Source organism: Andrographis paniculata, unplaced genomic scaffold (genome assembly GCF_009805555.1).
Source record: "Andrographis paniculata isolate CXL003 unplaced genomic scaffold, ASM980555v1 Contig57END, whole genome shotgun sequence".
NCBI lineage: Eukaryota > Viridiplantae > Streptophyta > Magnoliopsida > Lamiales > Acanthaceae > Andrographis > Andrographis paniculata.
Window position 1 is genome coordinate 5,993,338 of NW_026137592.1, and position 17,482 is coordinate 6,010,819.

The 17,482-nt window shown below is 39.3% G+C and overlaps 2 protein-coding genes and 1 long non-coding RNA gene across 3 annotated transcripts; all 3 read right to left on the reverse strand.

The window, feature by feature from the left end:
- Window positions 1-4,094: 4,094 nt before the first annotated feature.
- Window positions 4,095-4,642, reverse strand: LOC127257387 (uncharacterized). Its single transcript, XR_007839969.1, has 3 exons — window positions 4,463-4,642; window positions 4,319-4,414; window positions 4,095-4,270 (listed from the first exon to the last, which is right to left on the reverse strand). It is a non-coding gene; the product is annotated as an uncharacterized LOC127257387 (long non-coding RNA).
- A 562-nt stretch (window positions 4,643-5,204) lies between these two features.
- Window positions 5,205-6,356, reverse strand: LOC127256904 (uncharacterized mitochondrial protein AtMg00810-like). The gene has a single exon (XM_051283130.1). It carries the CDS (start codon window positions 6,354-6,356, stop codon window positions 5,205-5,207), a length of 1,152 nt encoding a protein of 383 aa, XP_051139087.1.
- A 7,925-nt stretch (window positions 6,357-14,281) lies between these two features.
- Window positions 14,282-15,274, reverse strand: LOC127256905 (uncharacterized). Its single transcript, XM_051283131.1, has one exon. It carries the CDS (start codon window positions 15,272-15,274, stop codon window positions 14,282-14,284), a length of 993 nt encoding a protein of 330 aa, XP_051139088.1.
- Window positions 15,275-17,482: the final 2,208 nt, after the last annotated feature.

Sequence of the window (17,482 nt, forward strand, 5' to 3'; positions counted from 1 at the left end):
ACTTTTCGTTGATTGGAAAAGATGTTATCCCAACCAAGATCTGGAAGTATAGTTGCTGCGTGATTTTCTATCATTTCCATATGATGATGGAGATCAGGAATGCGGCTAAGGATGTCACGAAGAGGTTCATACCCCTCAATAACTTTTTCCATCAGACGGATGACGCGATGAATGGTTCTTCTTCCTCGTTGGGAGAATCGGAATTTGAAGTCTAGTTGCTTGAGTATATGTAACAAGTCTTCTGCATGGCCTCCAATAGGGTGATTACCCACAAAAAGGGTTGAAGGACACCTTCCCAGTTGCTTGATGGAACATGAGGTCGGTCATTCGCCATGTTTGTTAACACTTCAAGTGTTTTGATTTTCAAAATATGCCTTGGAATGTGTTTCTTAAAATGTGAGAAACAATATTCTTTTAAAGAAGGAGTTTGTTTCGATTCCTACAAAATTGGAAATTGAAAGGTGATCCTTGTTTTGAGAGAAGAAAGAAAAAATGGATTACTAAGTCAAACGTTGTTACAGAGGGGGAAATATTACAACAATGCTCCTAGGGCAGTTTTTATATGGGTCCATTTGATTTCATCCCTGGATAGCCTTCTGGTATTGGCAGCCGTCTGATATCTTATGATGAATTGGGATCGGGCTTGGGTTTTCAGCTCTTGATCCAATTCAGCCTCATTCTTGGTATATTTCTCAAGCAGACGCTGCTCATTGGTAATTTGCTTATCCAGGGTAGACTGTTCCTTCTTTAGCTCCCGCAATTCTGCCTCCTTTTTCTGAATAGCTTCATCAACTTGAGCTTTCGTGCTAAGGAGACCACCCAGCCTTCCAGTAGTCTGCTGAAGAGATTCTCGGGTCTTAGCCAAAGAATTCTCCAGCGTTGTTTGATCGAAGTCGGGCTGGGGGGTTTCGGCTGACAGGAGTCCAATGACTAACACTTCAGTCTTGAGCTCTGTAAGTCTTTCCATCAGCCGATGCAGAATGGGGACGGCTGGCGATTCCGTTGGAGTGTAAAAAAGAAGGCCACCAACCGTCTGAATGAGTTTGTCCAATAAGTCGGATCTCAATTCTGACAGGGGATGGTTAATGGCCTCAGTGAATATGGTTCGGGCCTCCGCTGGAACCGGAACAGTCGATAGGACAGCTAAGTCCGAAGGCCCCTGCAAGTCCTACAATATCAATAAGTATTCCAAGGGAGGTGCAAACTTATTCAGATAAGATATGTGTTACCTCTGGGCGGACTGCTGTCAGTGAGGGGGGCAGCAATGAGGTCGGTCGAGTAGGGCAGACAACCGGTATAATAGCAGCCGACTCGTCGGCTGCTGCGAATGGTCGCTGAGGTGCCGACCTGGGTCCCTATGGAAAGTAGTATATAAAACAGTTAGTGTTTTCTGAAGGAAACATTGTAGCATGGATTGGTGTAATCTTACCAAATTTACAGAAGTCTCCGAATCGGATGAAGAAACTTCTTCCATTTCTGGATGTTGGGCTGCCACAGGTGGTTCTTCTGCCTGCCATTCGATTGCTGGAGGTAGCGCCGCTGCTGGTTGGGCGGCTGCGTCTAGTGCCGCTGCAGCCGGGATCTCTGGGGCACCTTCGATTTCGGGATCAGCAGCATCAGGGATGTCGTTTTGAGGGTCAGCTTCGGCGAGGGCGGCTGGTTCTTCCTTTGACATGGATGAGTCTGATGCTATGTATGGCGGTCGACACATCTGGGAAGTAGTTCCCTCGCTGTCAGAAGAGACCCCTGCTGTTGATCCGATGGGTGAAGGTGTCTGTGAAAAATCATGGAACTGTTGTTGGTTAAATATATCAAGGTTGATCATTAGAATCCTAAGTATTGCTGATGAGGGAACTTACTGGTTCTCTAGGCACTACTGGTAAAGATTGCCTCCTGGTCGGGTGCCTGGCCCGACCACTCCTCGGTACGGGAGGAAGAGTTTGCCTCCTCGTCGGGTCCTCCGTCCGACTGCTCATTGGCAAAGTGAGAAGTGGAGTAGGGGTTTGGAGAGGAACTGCCTCAGTCGGGACCGAAGGTGGATCGGCTGGGGCTGGTGTCGGTTGTGTGGTCGGTGCTGCCAAGGTCGGTTCTGGTGAATGATATGTGAAATCAAAGTTAAGATATAGTGAATTGGTTCACGGTTTTAAGAAAAATTACCTATTCGGGGTCGGATCCTTGCTGATGTTTTCGTAGTTCCAAGGTCCGCTGGTGCTTGCTGGTCGGCCCCAGAGGTCGGGGGTGTTGGCAGCTGGGACGCTTTCCTTTTTCGCGTTGGAGCACTAGACCCGATCCCCGGGGCGGCTGTTTGTTGTTGAGTGCTAGTATGTCTAGCCGCCCCTAGAACCAGTCCTTGGGGTGGAAGGAGTATGTTCAGCAACCGACCCTCATCAGGGGAAATCAGGGGCCATACAACCGACCACCATTCATTGAAAGTATCTACAGTCTCAGGGTTGGAGCGGAAAGGAATATAAGAATTGGAAGTTATATACGTGGTGAGCTGGGAGATATAAGAAGGGATTGAATTCGGTAAGACTCGTCGGTCAGGGCTTTGAAAAATTATATGCGGATACGCGACGGGTCCAGGGATACCTTGGCAACAGCCGAACTGGCGCGCCATGAATTGAGGTTCATAATTATAAGTGTAAAAGGTTTTTTGCCCTTTTTTATCAAGTTTTTTGCTGCTAAAAAGAGACCTGGGCTTGAGGGCAACGTCCCAGGCAAAAGAATAAGTGGAATGAGGACAAGGCTCAGGAGTCGGAAGCGGATTTGGTACTGGAAAAGGCCAAAAATGGTCGGGAGCATAGCCCGCATACTTTTTATACATAGAAAATCGAGAGTTACTGCGGGTATCTGTTAAAACTGCGATTATTATTGGATCGGAAGATTGGAGTTTATTGCGTCCTGAGCAGAGTCGGTTAAGGGCTAATCCCAAATGTTTTTCAGCTGTTGGCATAGTGGGCGGAGATCCTAAGTTAAATGCGTTGGGGAAGTAAAGCCGGAACCAAAGTTCTAAAAACCAAAAAGGACCCGACGCGGCAGTGTCTAATTTCCTACTATCATTATCTGTTAGACGAAGGCTAACTCTAGTAAGTCCTTCAAACAGGTTGGCTAAAAACAGGGTGCCAAGAGAGAAAAAACGACCTGACGCGATATGAATGGCCAGGTCGAGATGAGAAGGAAGAACACTTTTGGAAGGGGAAACAATGACATACCTACAAAGCCAAAAAAGGATAAAGGCAGTATGCTCCCGGTCGGTTACAGGGGTCCCTGGAGCCCCTTGCTGGTCGGTTGCGAACTTTGTCCAACCCCATTCCTTCACCCCTTGTAAAGACCACCCTGGATGGTCTTCTGATGGTTCCTGCCCATCTAGGGCTCCCATCACAGGGTCTTCACCCACGACTGGGAGATGCGCGATCATTGCAACGTCCATAAGAGTTGGGCCAAAGGGGCCTGATGGGAAGAGGAAAGTCCCATTTTCCGCATTCCAGAAGGCAGACATGGCCAACAACACCTTCTCATGCAGGTTGATAGGCATGGTGGACAGTAGTATTGCTTGGTCGATCTTTTGGGAACGCCATTGGGTTTGGAAGTGTTCTGCTACCTGTCGATACCAAGCGCGGTAAGGATCTTTTGGGTCCGTGAGATGGGTTTTGATGCTGTCTCGAATGCGAAGTGCTTGGTAGTTAGGGTTGTTGATAGCCAAGAGATTTCGGGATTCCAAGACTTCCCTCATCCGATTTGAATCTTCAGGAGTAGTGCAATATGGACGGATCGTCGGAGTCAGTACTTTCGAGGCTGAAAATGGGCCCTCCGGGAGGGTTCCGTCGAAGGGAAGGGCAGGAATGTATTGATTCGCCATGGTTAGAGTGTTTTGGGATTGTGATTCACAAAAGCTTGTATTGCGGAGAAGGAAGTTAATCAGGAGTGTTGCAGTAACTGGTGCAGTTGCTAAGGGAGTTTTTCAAGAGGGTGGTGATTTATGAACTTCCAAACATTGATTGTTAAATGGCGTTTGAAAGTCCCTTGGCGGCGGGCAAGTTGTTACGTACGAAATTTAGAATTAGGTTAAAAGCCCAAGGTAAAAGAAGAATGGGCCTGGCAATAGAGTTGATTGAACTGACTGAAGGGTACCATGAGGAAATCAAGGAAAATAGGTTTATTACTAAGGAAAGTCCTCAGGTCGGAAGGTCTTCAGGTCGGTAGGTCCTCAAGACGGAAAGTCATTAGGACGGAAGGACCTCAGGTCGGTAGGTCCTCAAGACGGAAGGACCTCAGGTCGGAAAGACCTCAGGTCGGTAGGTCTTCAAGACGGAAGGACCTCAAGTCGGAAGGTTTTCAGGTCGGGAGGTCCTCAAGACGGAAAGACCTCAAGTCGGAAGGTTTTCAGGTCGGGAAGACCTCAAGGCGGAAAGACCTCAAGTCGGAAGGTTTTCAGGTCGGGAGGTCCTCAAGACGGAAAGACCTCAAGTCGGAAGGTTTTCAGGTCGGGAAGTCCTCAAGACGGAAAGACCTCAAGTCGGAAGGTTTTCAGGTCGGGAAGTCCTCAAGGCGGAAAGACCTCAAGTCGGAAGGTTTTCAGGTCGGGAAGTCCTCAAGGCGGAAAGACCTCAAGCCAGATGGTTCGCAAGTCGGGAGGATTGGCGGTCGGACCCATATTATTGTAGATTGGCAGTCGGGCCAAAAGAGCGGAAGGTCTGTGGTCGGCTCAAAGAGTGAAATATAGGGATAATTTTGGTCTGCTGGGGACGCGTGTCAGCATGAGAAGGGTTGGAAGACGGTTGGGAAGGAGACGTTGTAACCGTTCGGGTGACGGTTTTCGGTACGGTTTCCCAGAGAATATTTAAAGGCTTGGATAATCATTTGACAAGGCATCTTCAATCAACTTCAACAAAGCAAAGTCAGATTTGGGGATCACCACTTTAAATTTCAGTCTTTTATTTTCCAATTTATTTTCTGTACCATACAGTGTTTAGAGATTCCTAATCTCAGGCACTAATTAATCAAGTTTAAGGATATTTTCTATATCTTTGAATTTTACTTTATTTTTGTTGAAAAATTACATCAACACTAATATATAATTGTTTGAATATTTGCGAAAAATAGAAATTGTATATTAATCTAAAAAGAGAGTGCATATATATAGGCATATATATGTGGGCCCCAAAAGACAATATATAAAAATATGCTAACACCTTTCCTTAAACTTAAGGTGGTAAAATAGAAACCAACTTGAGTTTGCTCAACAATGTGGAGAACCGGCCTAGGAAGAGATACTTGGTGAAGATATCCACAGTCTGATCCTCGGAAGAGACATAAGATAGATGAACAGTGCTTGCACGAACATGCTGACGAACAAAGTGATAATCAATCTCAATATGTTTGGTGCGCTCGTGAAAGACATCATTATGGGAGATCTGAATTGCACTCGTGCTGTCATAATGGAGGGAAGTGGAAGAAGGCTGAGGAACCCTGAGATTAGAAAGAAGCTGACGAAGCCAAAGGAGCTCTGAAGTCGAATCCGCTACAGCACGATACTCAGACTCTACACTAGGGCGAGAAACGAGAGTCTGTTTTTTGTTGCGCCAAGAAACAAGGGAACTCCTAAGAAAAAAACAATAACCTGTGATAAAGAAACAATTAGTCGGATCACCTACCCAATCAACATCAGAGAAACCTGCAAGAACCAATGGAGAGTCAGCAAAAAAATGAAGACCGTGTGGGAGTGTTCCTTTGACATAATGAAGGATGCTCAACACAGCAGCATAGAGAACTGTCCGGGGATTAGCCATGAACTGAGCAATAACATGAACCGCATGAGCTATGTCAGGGCGAGTGACTGTCAAGTATATTAGGGATCCCCCTAACTGCCGATAGCGGGAGGGATCCTCTAGTGGAGTGCCGTCGAAAGGAGCAAGTCGGCAGTTCCCCTCGAGAGGGGTGGATACAATCTGGCTATCATTCAAACCTAAACGAGATATGAAATCAGATGCATATTTCGCCTGAGATAGATATATGCCATCTGGAGCATCAGAAATCTCAAGTCCGAGAAAATAGTGGAGCTGACCAAGATTTTTCATGTCAAAGTGTCGATGAAGGTAGGTCTGTAGATCAGATATACCAGAAGTATCGTCACCGGTAGTAACCATGTCATCAACATACAACAAGAGAATGATGATCCCAGCAGGAGAACGACGAATAAAGAGAACAAAGTCATAGGGAGATGCAGAAAAGCCATACTGAAGGAGCGCAGTACTAAACTTGGCGAACCAAGCTCGGGGCGCCTGCTTCATTTCATAAAGGGCACGACGCAGCTGACATACCTTCCCCAAAAAATCTGAGCCAGGTGGAGGGGTCATGTACACTTCCTCAGAAAAATCTCAATAAAGAAACGCATTCTTCACATCCAACTGTAATAATTGTCAACGTCGAACAGCGGCAACAACAAGGAGACAACGGACAGATGTCAAACGAGCAACTGGAGAAAATGTCTCCTCATAATCAATACCACACTTCTGGGAAAAATCCCTGGCTATAAGGCGAACCTTGTAGTGCTCAACAGAACCATCGAAGTGAGTTTTGATTTTGTACACCCACATGCAGCTAATAGGTTTCTTGCCAGGAGGGAGATCGACGATATCCCACGTGCCGGTCTTCTCAAGAGCCTGCAATTCCTCAGACATAGCATCGCACCACAAGGGATCACAGTTCGCCTCACGAAAGGTCCTGGGTTCATGGTGAGATAAAATGACAGAAAAATAATGGTAATCAAGTAGATGAGAGTGAGGACGACTTACACGGGTGGGTCGTCAATCAGTGGCGGCAGGAACTAAAATTTCCGGAGGGTCGGGCACAGGCTCAGGAGGCGCAGAAGGGTCAGTTGGTGGGGAAGGATCAATATCAGACAGACCAGGAGGAACAGATAGGTGTTCGGTTCCTACAGAAGAAGGAGAGGAATCCAGAATAGAAACGGACGGAGGTTTGGGACCTGCAGAAGAATGAGAGGAATCCAAAACAGGAACGGACGGGAGTTCGAGACCTGCAAGAGAAGGAGAGGAATCCAGAACAAAGAACGGGGACTCTGACTTAAAGGAAATGGAAAATTTAGACTCAGAGAAAAAGAACTTATGCTCCCAAAAAGTAACATCCCGAGAGATTCGTAGACGATTCGACACAGGATCTCAATATCGATAACCTTTATGTTTTATCCCATACCCAAGAAAACAACATAGACGGGTGCGTGGTTCTAATTTGTTACGTTCATAAGAAGGAAGATGAACAAAGCTGACACAACCAAAAGTATGAAGATGAGAGTAATCAAGTACCTGGCGGAAGAGCCTCCAAAAAAAAAAAGTGTGGTATCCTGAAGGACAGAGGAGGGTAAGCGGTTAATATTATAAATAGTAGTAAGAGCAACCTCATCCCAGAATTGATCTAGACAACTGGCAGATAACAGCATAGCTCGAATTGTGTCTAAAATATGACGATGCTTGCGCACTGCCGTACCATTTTGTTGAGATGTGTAGGGACAAGAATGCTGGACAAGAGTACCTTAGATGGACAGAAAACTAAGAAAGGCAGAATCATTATATTCGAGGGCATTGTCAGTGTGAAGAGTCGGAATAGGACACAAGAACTGAGTTTGCACCATTTTAGCAAATGCAGAGTAAATGCACGCAAGTTCAGACTGCTTACGCATAAAGTAAATCCAAGTAAAACAAGAGTAATCATCAATAAAAAGTACAAAGTAACGAAACCCAGTAAGAGTAGCAACAGGAGAGGGCCCCCAAATGTCAGAATGTACTAACGAAAAAGGTTTATCAGCAATAGATAAGTTATTCAAAAAAAGTAAAGCTGGTCGTTTTCCAAGTTTACAATGCAAGCAATCAAAAGACTCAAAACGAAATGTGCCTAAAACACATGTATCTATAAGAGACTTGAGTTTAGATAAGGGAGGCATGACCAAGTATGAGGTGCCAGTAATAGGAAGAGGAATAAGAGACTGCAGGGAAAAGAGATGGTGTTTGGCGAGGGCAAAGGTGGTCAAGCTCAAATAGGCGGTCTGTCTTGCGACCCGTCCCAAGTATCTGACCCGTCTGCATGTCCTAAAATTGCACACCAGAAGAAGAAAAAATTACAATAAAATCCTGCTCAACCAACTGACTGACAGATGCAAGGTTTAGGGCTAATTTGGGAATGACAAAAACATCATCGAGGTGGGGAGACGATATATGACCAGTATGGGTAATGTGCATGGAGGTGCCATCAACCGTAAGTATAGGAGGGGATGAGGTGACGGGTTGGGAGGAATGTAAAAGGCGAGGGTCAGGTGTCATGTGGTTACAACAGGCAGAATCAATATACCATGTGTTGTTACCTGATGTCGAGGCTAATGAAGGATGAATTGATAAAACCTGAGTGAGCATGTGACGTAGGTCCTCAAGAGTGGGAGGCGGTTGAGGCGACTGTGATATGCTAGTGGCAACAACAATGGCAGAGGAAGAGCTGGAAGAGGACTGACCAGCCTTGGGATTCTTGGGACAATGCGGACGGATGTGGCCTTTCTGACGACAGTCGTGACACTCAATCTTAGGGCAATAGATATAAAAATAATCAGCATTCGGGCAACTGTGACATTTATCAGACTGCGGTGGTTGGGCATCCTTGCAATTATCTCTGCGATGAAGAGTAGAAGAGGGAACTTCCAAGGCCGAATCAAAAGTAGGAGCCTTGAGGATCTTGAGGCGGGTGTCCTCAAACAAAATATACTTCATCGTTGTCTCCAAGGAAGGCAAGGGATGACAATGATGTAAGGAAGCACGCACATACTCATATTCTAGACCAAGCTTCATCAAGAGCTGAATCAACTGAAAGTGCTCAATCTCTATGTCGGCCTCATCAATGCGATCCTACATAGACTGTAGAGTGGAGAGGAACTCATTCATATCTTGGTGCGAGTCATGTATCAGTGCATTCAATGACCCTATAAGCTGATAATAATGCATGCCTTCAGTGGTCTGATATCGATGTTGCAAATAATCCCAAGCTTTCCTGGCAGTGTCCATGCGGCGAAGTTGAATTTGAATGGACTTGGAAGAGGTATTCCGAATCCAAGTAAGAATAATGTGGTTCTTACTATCCCACTCATCCAAGGCATTCCGATAGTCCGTGAGATCCTTATTGTTGATGGGCGCCGTAGAAGTGACAATAGGAGCAATCGGTGAAGAAAAGTCGTCAGTAACATAGTGCCATAATCTTTTACCAATTAAAAAACTTTTCATGGATTCAGCCCACAAATCATAATAATCACCAGAAAGAATAACAGTAATCCCATAAGCGTCTACACGATCCATATTAAGAGCCATACTATGAAGTGAGAAAATCAAGAATAGTATAGCACGCAAAAGAATCATGCAGAAAATCAGACTGGGCAAGCCAACCCAGTAACAGTTGCAAAATAAATTCAAGTCAGATTGCAAAACCGACCATACTGGGATATCGGGGATCGAAGCAGGAGGCGGCGGTCGCCGGGATACGACGTCGATTTGCGTGCAGCTGCCACGCGCCGGCGTTGGTGGCGAAAACAATGAGGATTAGTAGGTATATCTATCCCAAAAGAAAAATAGGCTCTGATACCATGTTTGAATATTTGCGGAAAATAGAAATTATATATTAATCTAAAAAGAGAGTGGATATATATGTGGGCGCCAAAAGATAATATATAAAAATATGCTAACAATAATAAATTAATTATAATATAAAATATAATTAATAAAAACATTGAGTAAATAAAATAAAAGATAAAAATAAAATAAAATAATTTTATCAAATTAGTGTGTACATTCACTTAAATTTACAAATGAAAATGTCAACAACAATTATCAAAACTCTTTTTATTTGAAATTAAATTTAAAAGCTATATATACCATTATTATAAATTTTTTAAATTTGAAAATAAACTTTTAAAATTTAAAATTTGACTAAAAATATTTAGAATTCTCCAAATATATAATTAAATATTATATACATGATACATGAGAATTTTAAAAAATTCTATGAAAGCATAGATACAAATAAGAAAATCATTATATTTATTTGTAAAAATTCTATCTCTTATAAAATATATCATATATAATATAAATATAAGTATGTATATAAAGATAAATTAGATAAATACATATATACGTATAGGTGTGTATATAATTTAGAGAGAGAGAGAGATTGAGAGAGAGAGCCGAGAGAGGAAGACAAAGTGTAAGTAAATTCCTCATTTCATTTCCATTAAATACAAGGCTTATTTATAAGTCATTTTCAATTCAATTAGTCATCAAAATTAGACATGTGTCATGATAATATAATGACACCTACTATAGATAAATAATGAGTCATAACACTCCCCTTTAGGTGTCACTAACGGCAATGAATACGCCTCGTTAAAACCTCACTAGGAAAAAATCCAACGGGATAAAAATCCTAGTCAAGGAAAAAAAATACGTCATTCATGTATTAAAAATACTACCCTTGATGTGGACATCACTTGAAATATCGCTCCCCGTGATGTGGACATCATTTGAAATCTTGCAACAGACGTATCCCGATGATCTTTACCAATTTCTCGAACATTGCGGTCGATAAAGCCTTGGTCAACAAGTATGCTAAATTTTGGTATGATCGAATCTGCTGCACATTTATTTCACCATTTTTCTGGAGATCATGAGTAAAGAATATTTTGGTGAAATATGTTTCGTTCTATCTCCCTTGATACATCCTTCTTTCAGTTGCGCTATACAAGCTACATTATCTTCATACAAAATAGTAGGAGGATTATCTTTTTCAGATTTCAAACCACAATTCTGTAAAATGTGGTGAATCATTAATCTTAGCCAAACACACTCTCTACTGGCCTCATGAATTGCTGTTATTTCTGCATGATTTGAAGATGTGGCGGTTAATGTCTGTTTGTACCACCACAAGTAAACATATAGTCAGTCTAAGACTTGGCTTTATGCGGGTCAGAAAGATACCCAGCATCTGCATATCCAATCAATTCATGTCGAGATCCTTTTGGATATAATAGACCAAGATCAATAGATCCTTGGAGATAACGAAAAATATGTTTGATTCTTTTCCAATGTCGTTGTGTTGGCATCACACTAAATTTGGCCAATAAATTTACAGCAAATGCTATATCTAGTCTAGTACTGTTAGCCAGATACATTAGTGCACCAATAGCACTTAAATACGGTACTTCAGGACCAAGTGCTTCCTCATTCTCCTTTTTTGGTCTAAAAGGATCTTTAATAGGATTGAGAGTTCTAACGACCATTTGAGTACTTAATGAATATGCTTTATCCATTGCAAATCGTTTCAATACCTTCTGGGTATATGCAGATTTGATGTATCAAAATCTCATTTTCCAAATGTTCAATTTGTAGACCAAGACAAAATTTCGTTCTCCCGAAATCTTTAATTTCAAATTCCCTTTTCAAATATTCAATAGCTTCTTGGACCTCTTCGGAGGTTCCAATTAAATTCAAGTCATCCACATAAACATCTATTATTACAAAATTTCTCCCATATTTCTTTATAAAAACACACGGACATTGGCATATCCATCTTTCAATAATGATTCACTGAGACTATTATACCACAGGCGACCAGATTGTTTGAGCCCATGCAAAGACTTTTGTAATTTAATATAATAACATTCTTTTGGCTTTGATTTGTATGCATCGGGCATGCAAAATCGTTCAGGGATTTTCATGTATATATCACTATCCAAGGAGCCATATAAATATGCAGTTACAACGTCCATCAGACGCATATCCAAATTTTCATGTACTGCCAAACTAACAAGATATCGAAATTTTATTCCATCCATTACTGGAGAATATGTTTCATTAAAATCAACTCCAGGTCTTTGTGAAAAACCTTGGGCAACAATTCTTGCTTTATATCTAGCAATTTCATTATTCTCATTTCACTTTCGAACAAATACCCATTTATAGCCAACAGGGTTAACACTTTCAGGTGTTCGAATAATGGGTCCAAAAACTTTTTGTTTTGCCAGTGAATTTAATTTAGACTGGATCCCATTTTTCCATTTTGGCCAATCTATTCTTTTCCGACATTCATCAACTGATCTAGGTTCTGGATCCTTGTCATTTTCCATTAGATCAAGTGCTACATTATATGCAAAAGCATTATCCATAATTGTACCATTTCGGTTCCAATGCTTTCCAGTAGTAACATAATTTATTAAATTTTCAATAATTTTATTCTCTTCAGAAGAAATTCTATTATGATTAACATCCTCATCAAGTTTATCAGGATCAATTTCTCTAGAAATCTTATCCATGTTACTACTTGTTTCTTGAGGATTCAAATCCTCAACCCTTTCATTTGTTCATCTTTTCTTTCGAGGATTTTTATCTTTGGAACCTATAGGTCTGCCACGCTTTAGACGTGCATTTGATTCATTAGCATTTTGTATTTTGTCTCCAGAAATAACAATTTTAGCAGGTACATTTTCAGCAGCTATATAAGATCTAGTGACCCTATTGGCGTCACAAAAAGCATCAGGGAACTGATTTGCTATTTGCTGCAAATGTAAAATTCTTTGTACCTCTAATTCACTTTGACTTGTACGAGGATCAAGAAAAATGAATGGTATTTTCCAAGTAATTTCCTTTTTCAGTTATTCAGTTTCTCCCTCTAATATCGGGAAATGCGACTCGTCAAAATGACAATCAGCAAAGCGAGCCGTAAATGAATCACCAGTTAACGGTTCAAGATATTTAATAATAGATGGTGATTCATACCCGACATATATCCCCAATCTTCGTTGGGGGCCCATCTTTGTACGTTGGGACGGTGCAATTGGCACATAAATTGCCCACCCAAAAGTTCTCAAATGTGAAATATTGGGCTTTTCATTGTACACTAATTGTACTGGGAAGTAGCTATGATAGCTTGTCGGTCGTAATTTTATCAGTGTTGCTGCATGCATAATTGCATATCCCCAAGCAGATACCGGAAGTTTGGATTTCATTAGCATAGGTCTTGCAATTAATTGTAGCCTTTTTATAAGTGATTCAGCTAGACCATTTTGAGTATGTACATGAGGTACAGGATGTTCAATGTCAATTCCAATAGATATGCAATAGTCATCAAATGTCTTAGATGAAAATTCACCAGCATTATCAAGACGAATTTTCTTTATTGTGTGATCTGGAAACTGAGCTCGTAATCTAATTATTTGAGCAAGCAACCTCGCAAATGCCAAATTGCGGGTAGATAATAAACACACATGCGACCATCTAGTAGATGCATCGATAAGTACCATAAAATATCGAAATGGTGGATCTACAGGCCCATATATATCACCTGAATTTGTTCTAAAAATGAAGGGGATTCAGTTCCCACCTTTGCCAGTGATGGTCTAGTTATTAACTTTCCTTTTGAGCAAGCAACACATATAGACTCATTTGTATTTAATATCCTTTGATCTTTCAAGTTATGGCCATTGGTATTTTCAATAATTTGTCTCATCATAGTATTACCAGGATGTCCAAACCGGTTATGCCAAATCATAAAATCTGTAGACTTCTGGTCTACCAGATATATTTCAACCACATTAATCTTTGTGCAATATACTCCGGAAGACAATGAAGACAATTTTTCTAATATATATTTATGCCCGATGCCTCACTTAATGTCTCGATATGATATTCATTTCTGCGAATATCATTAAAACTCAACAAATTTCTCTGAGATTTACTATAATATAGTGCATTTTGGATATCAAGTTTTACTCCTTCGGGGAGAAACATTATCGCTCTTCCAGAGCCTTCAATTAACTTCGCACAACCACTTATAGTATTCACCTCAATTTTTCCCAACTTCAGGTTGGTGAAATATTTTTTATATTTCAAAATGGTGTACCTTGATACACTATCAATGAGACATGATCTGTCTTCCATATTATTCATTATAATGTGCTCATCATTCATATTTCTTTTTCTAGGAGAAATATAAGAATAAATATATCAAAATTTTGGAGAAAATACATAGTTGTCATATCATTACAAAATGTAGGTAGCAAAAACTACGTGTGTTACAAAAATATATACACATCTCTATATGCGTACTATTATATCGCATTTCCGGGATTTTCATAGTATCCACCTTCAGGGTGTACTAGAAAATCATATACATCTAACTGTGTATTATCATTACATTTATCACCCCCGCTACCACTAGCAACGTTCTCTGAAAAATTAATTTATGGGGGATTGACATTTTCCGGTGCTTTAACTTCTTCAGGCACATTATCTTTCTGTTTCAGGGAATTTTGGTGCAGCTCAACGAAATAAGAATTGGAACGACAATTTCTGAACCAATGTCCTGTCATTCTGCAACGATAACACTTATCCTCGTTTTTCTTTGAACTTTGACCAACATCATTCTGAGGCCGCTTCATAGGCCTATTTGATTCATGCTCATCAAAATATCCCTGACGGTAGTAATGCGAAACAAACCTGCCACGACCACGTCCACGGTCGGCTCCACGTCCATGACTCATTCCACGTCCACGACTAAATCCACGTCCACTGCCTTGCCCGCGACCTCTTCCGCGGTAGAATCTAGGCATATTATTTAAACACTGAGTCGCATTCACTTCAGGGAATGGACTTGCACCAGTTGGCCTCGATTCATGATCTTTTAATAATAATTCGTTATTCTGTTCAGCAACAAGTAGACAAGTAATAAGATCACAATATTTATTAAAACCCCTTTCTCGATATTGTTGCTCAAAAACTATATTAGTGGCATGAAATGTGGTAAATGTTTTTTCTAACATATCTCTATCAGAAATATTTTCTCCACAAAATCTTAACTGGGACGTGATTTTGAACATCATGGAATTATAATCGGCAACTGTTTTAAAATCTTGCAAACGTAAGTGTTGCCATGCATGTTTCTCTTTTGGTAATAATATCACATATTTCAAGTGTCCAAACCGATCTTTCAAATTTGTCCATAATTCAAATGGATCTTTCACCATTAAATATTCCATTTTCAGGGCTTCGTTAATATGATGACGTAAGAAAATCATTGCCTTTGCACGTTCTTGATTTGTGCATTCATTTTCACTAATTATTGTTTTCGAAAACCCCATGGATTCGAGGTGCATCTCGACATCCATTACCCATGGCATATAATTATTTCCGGTAATTGCCAGCGGGGGAAATTCAAATTTTGCTATATTAGACATTGTTAAAAGAAAATAAATACTTCCCAGAAATTCTGCAACCTTCCAAGTAATACAACAAAAACAACAAAAAAATATGTTTATCTTTATATGCACTTCCTCAGCAAAGCCTCGTGCTGATAACGTGTTATAAAATATATCAAATATAATATAAATATAAGTATGTATATAAAGATAACTTAGATAAATATATATATGTATAGGTGTGTGTATATAATTTAGAGAGAGAGAGAGAGAGATTGAGAGAGAGAGCCGAGAGAATGAGACAAAGTGAAAGTAAATTCTTCATTTCATTTCCATTAAATACAAGGCTTATTTATAAGTCATTTTCAATTCAATTAGTCATTAAAATTAGACATGTGTCATGATAATATAATGACACCTGCTATAGATAAATAATGAGTCATAACACTATCAAGTTTATTGCATTAATACCGTTAAATTGTATTTTAAAAATTTTAAAATAAATATGTAAATATATATACAAATAAAATAATTACATTTTTTAAATTAATTATCATCTTGTTGGACACTCAAACTACCTAAATAATATTTAAAGATATTTAAGTATCTCTTATGAATAAAACGATATCATACTATATTCATTTATATTTTTTACAAAATTAGTGAATGTAAAATAAATTAAAAATAAAAACTTTAAATTTTATAATTATTTATTAAAAAATCTTATCCTATTGGATGATTGAAATTATCTCCAATGGCCTACACTAACGGTCCTTGCGCTGCTTTCGGCTTTCGCATCCAGATTGTGATCTTCTTCCAAAACATCGAATTAACCTCATGCATTAACATAAATATATTGAATGAGTTAAATGGCAAAAAAAGAAAAGACTGAAATGATACTCAATATTAGAAGGAAAAATTTAGAAATAAAGATAATAATGTTATGATGAGTGACATTTAATTAGCTTTGATAGGTGTCATTTAAAATGACTAATCAGATCATACTGTATGTATAAATACTCAATCATTGCAAATGAATAGATAGATTTCAATTCCAAAATTTCTCTCTCTCTCTCCCTCTCCCTCTCTCTCTAGAGATATATACATTATATACATAAGTACTCACATATATTCATACATATACAAACACACGTATACATACATATATTTATATATATACTTATATATTTGTTTATACTGTATATTTATATCGATATTTGTTATATATTTTATAACACGTTATCAGCACGAGGTTTTGCTGAGGAAGTGCTAATGTAAAGATAACATAAATTTATGAATTTTTTAGTTACTTAAACAGATTACGAAATTTGTTCGAAGAAAAAAAATATCCCAAAGCTCTGCCCGAATACATAAGAAAATATCAAAGTGCTGCCGAAATTCTGCCAAAATTTTGAGGTACTTATTCAATTAAATTTTTCAATACAATTATTACTAACATAAATTTACAATTTTTTCACCAGCTTTTATAGAGAAAACGGCACTCGAAGATGTTAATATTTAATAAACGAATTTATCTGAAAATAATGCGAGTGATGGTTATATTTTTATTAGCACACAATGATATGTGTGATTTTTTATGATGTACCAAGAAAGTACATATTTTGATAACCATGAAGGTTATATTTTGAAAATACCCGATGATGTATATTGAATACCCTGAAGGTGTATATTGAGAACCTTGAAGGTTCGTATTTTAAAACCCCTGATGGTTTATATTAAGCATCCTGAATGTGCATATTGCGAAATTTCTGAAGAAGAAATATGAATGCTGAGCACGCTATAATGAATAATATGGAAGATAATTCATGTCTCATTGATAGTGCATCAACGCACACCATTTTGAAATATAAGAAATATTTCACCAACCTAAAGATGGGAAAAATTTAGGTGAATACTATAAGTGGTTGTGCGAAATTAATTGAGGGCTCTGGAAGAGCAATAATATTTCTCCCCGAATGAGTAAAACTTGATATCCAAAATGCATTATATTCTATCAAATCCCAAAGAAATTTGTCGAGTTTTAATGATATACGCATAAATTGATATCATATTGAGACATCAAGTGACACAAAAAATAAATTTTTGTTGATTAAAACATTCATTGATGGGCATAAATATATATTAGAAAAAATTTCCTTCATTGTCTTTCGGATTATATTACACAAAAAATTAATGCAGTTGAAACATATCTGGTAGATCAGAAGTCTACAGATTTTATGATTTGGC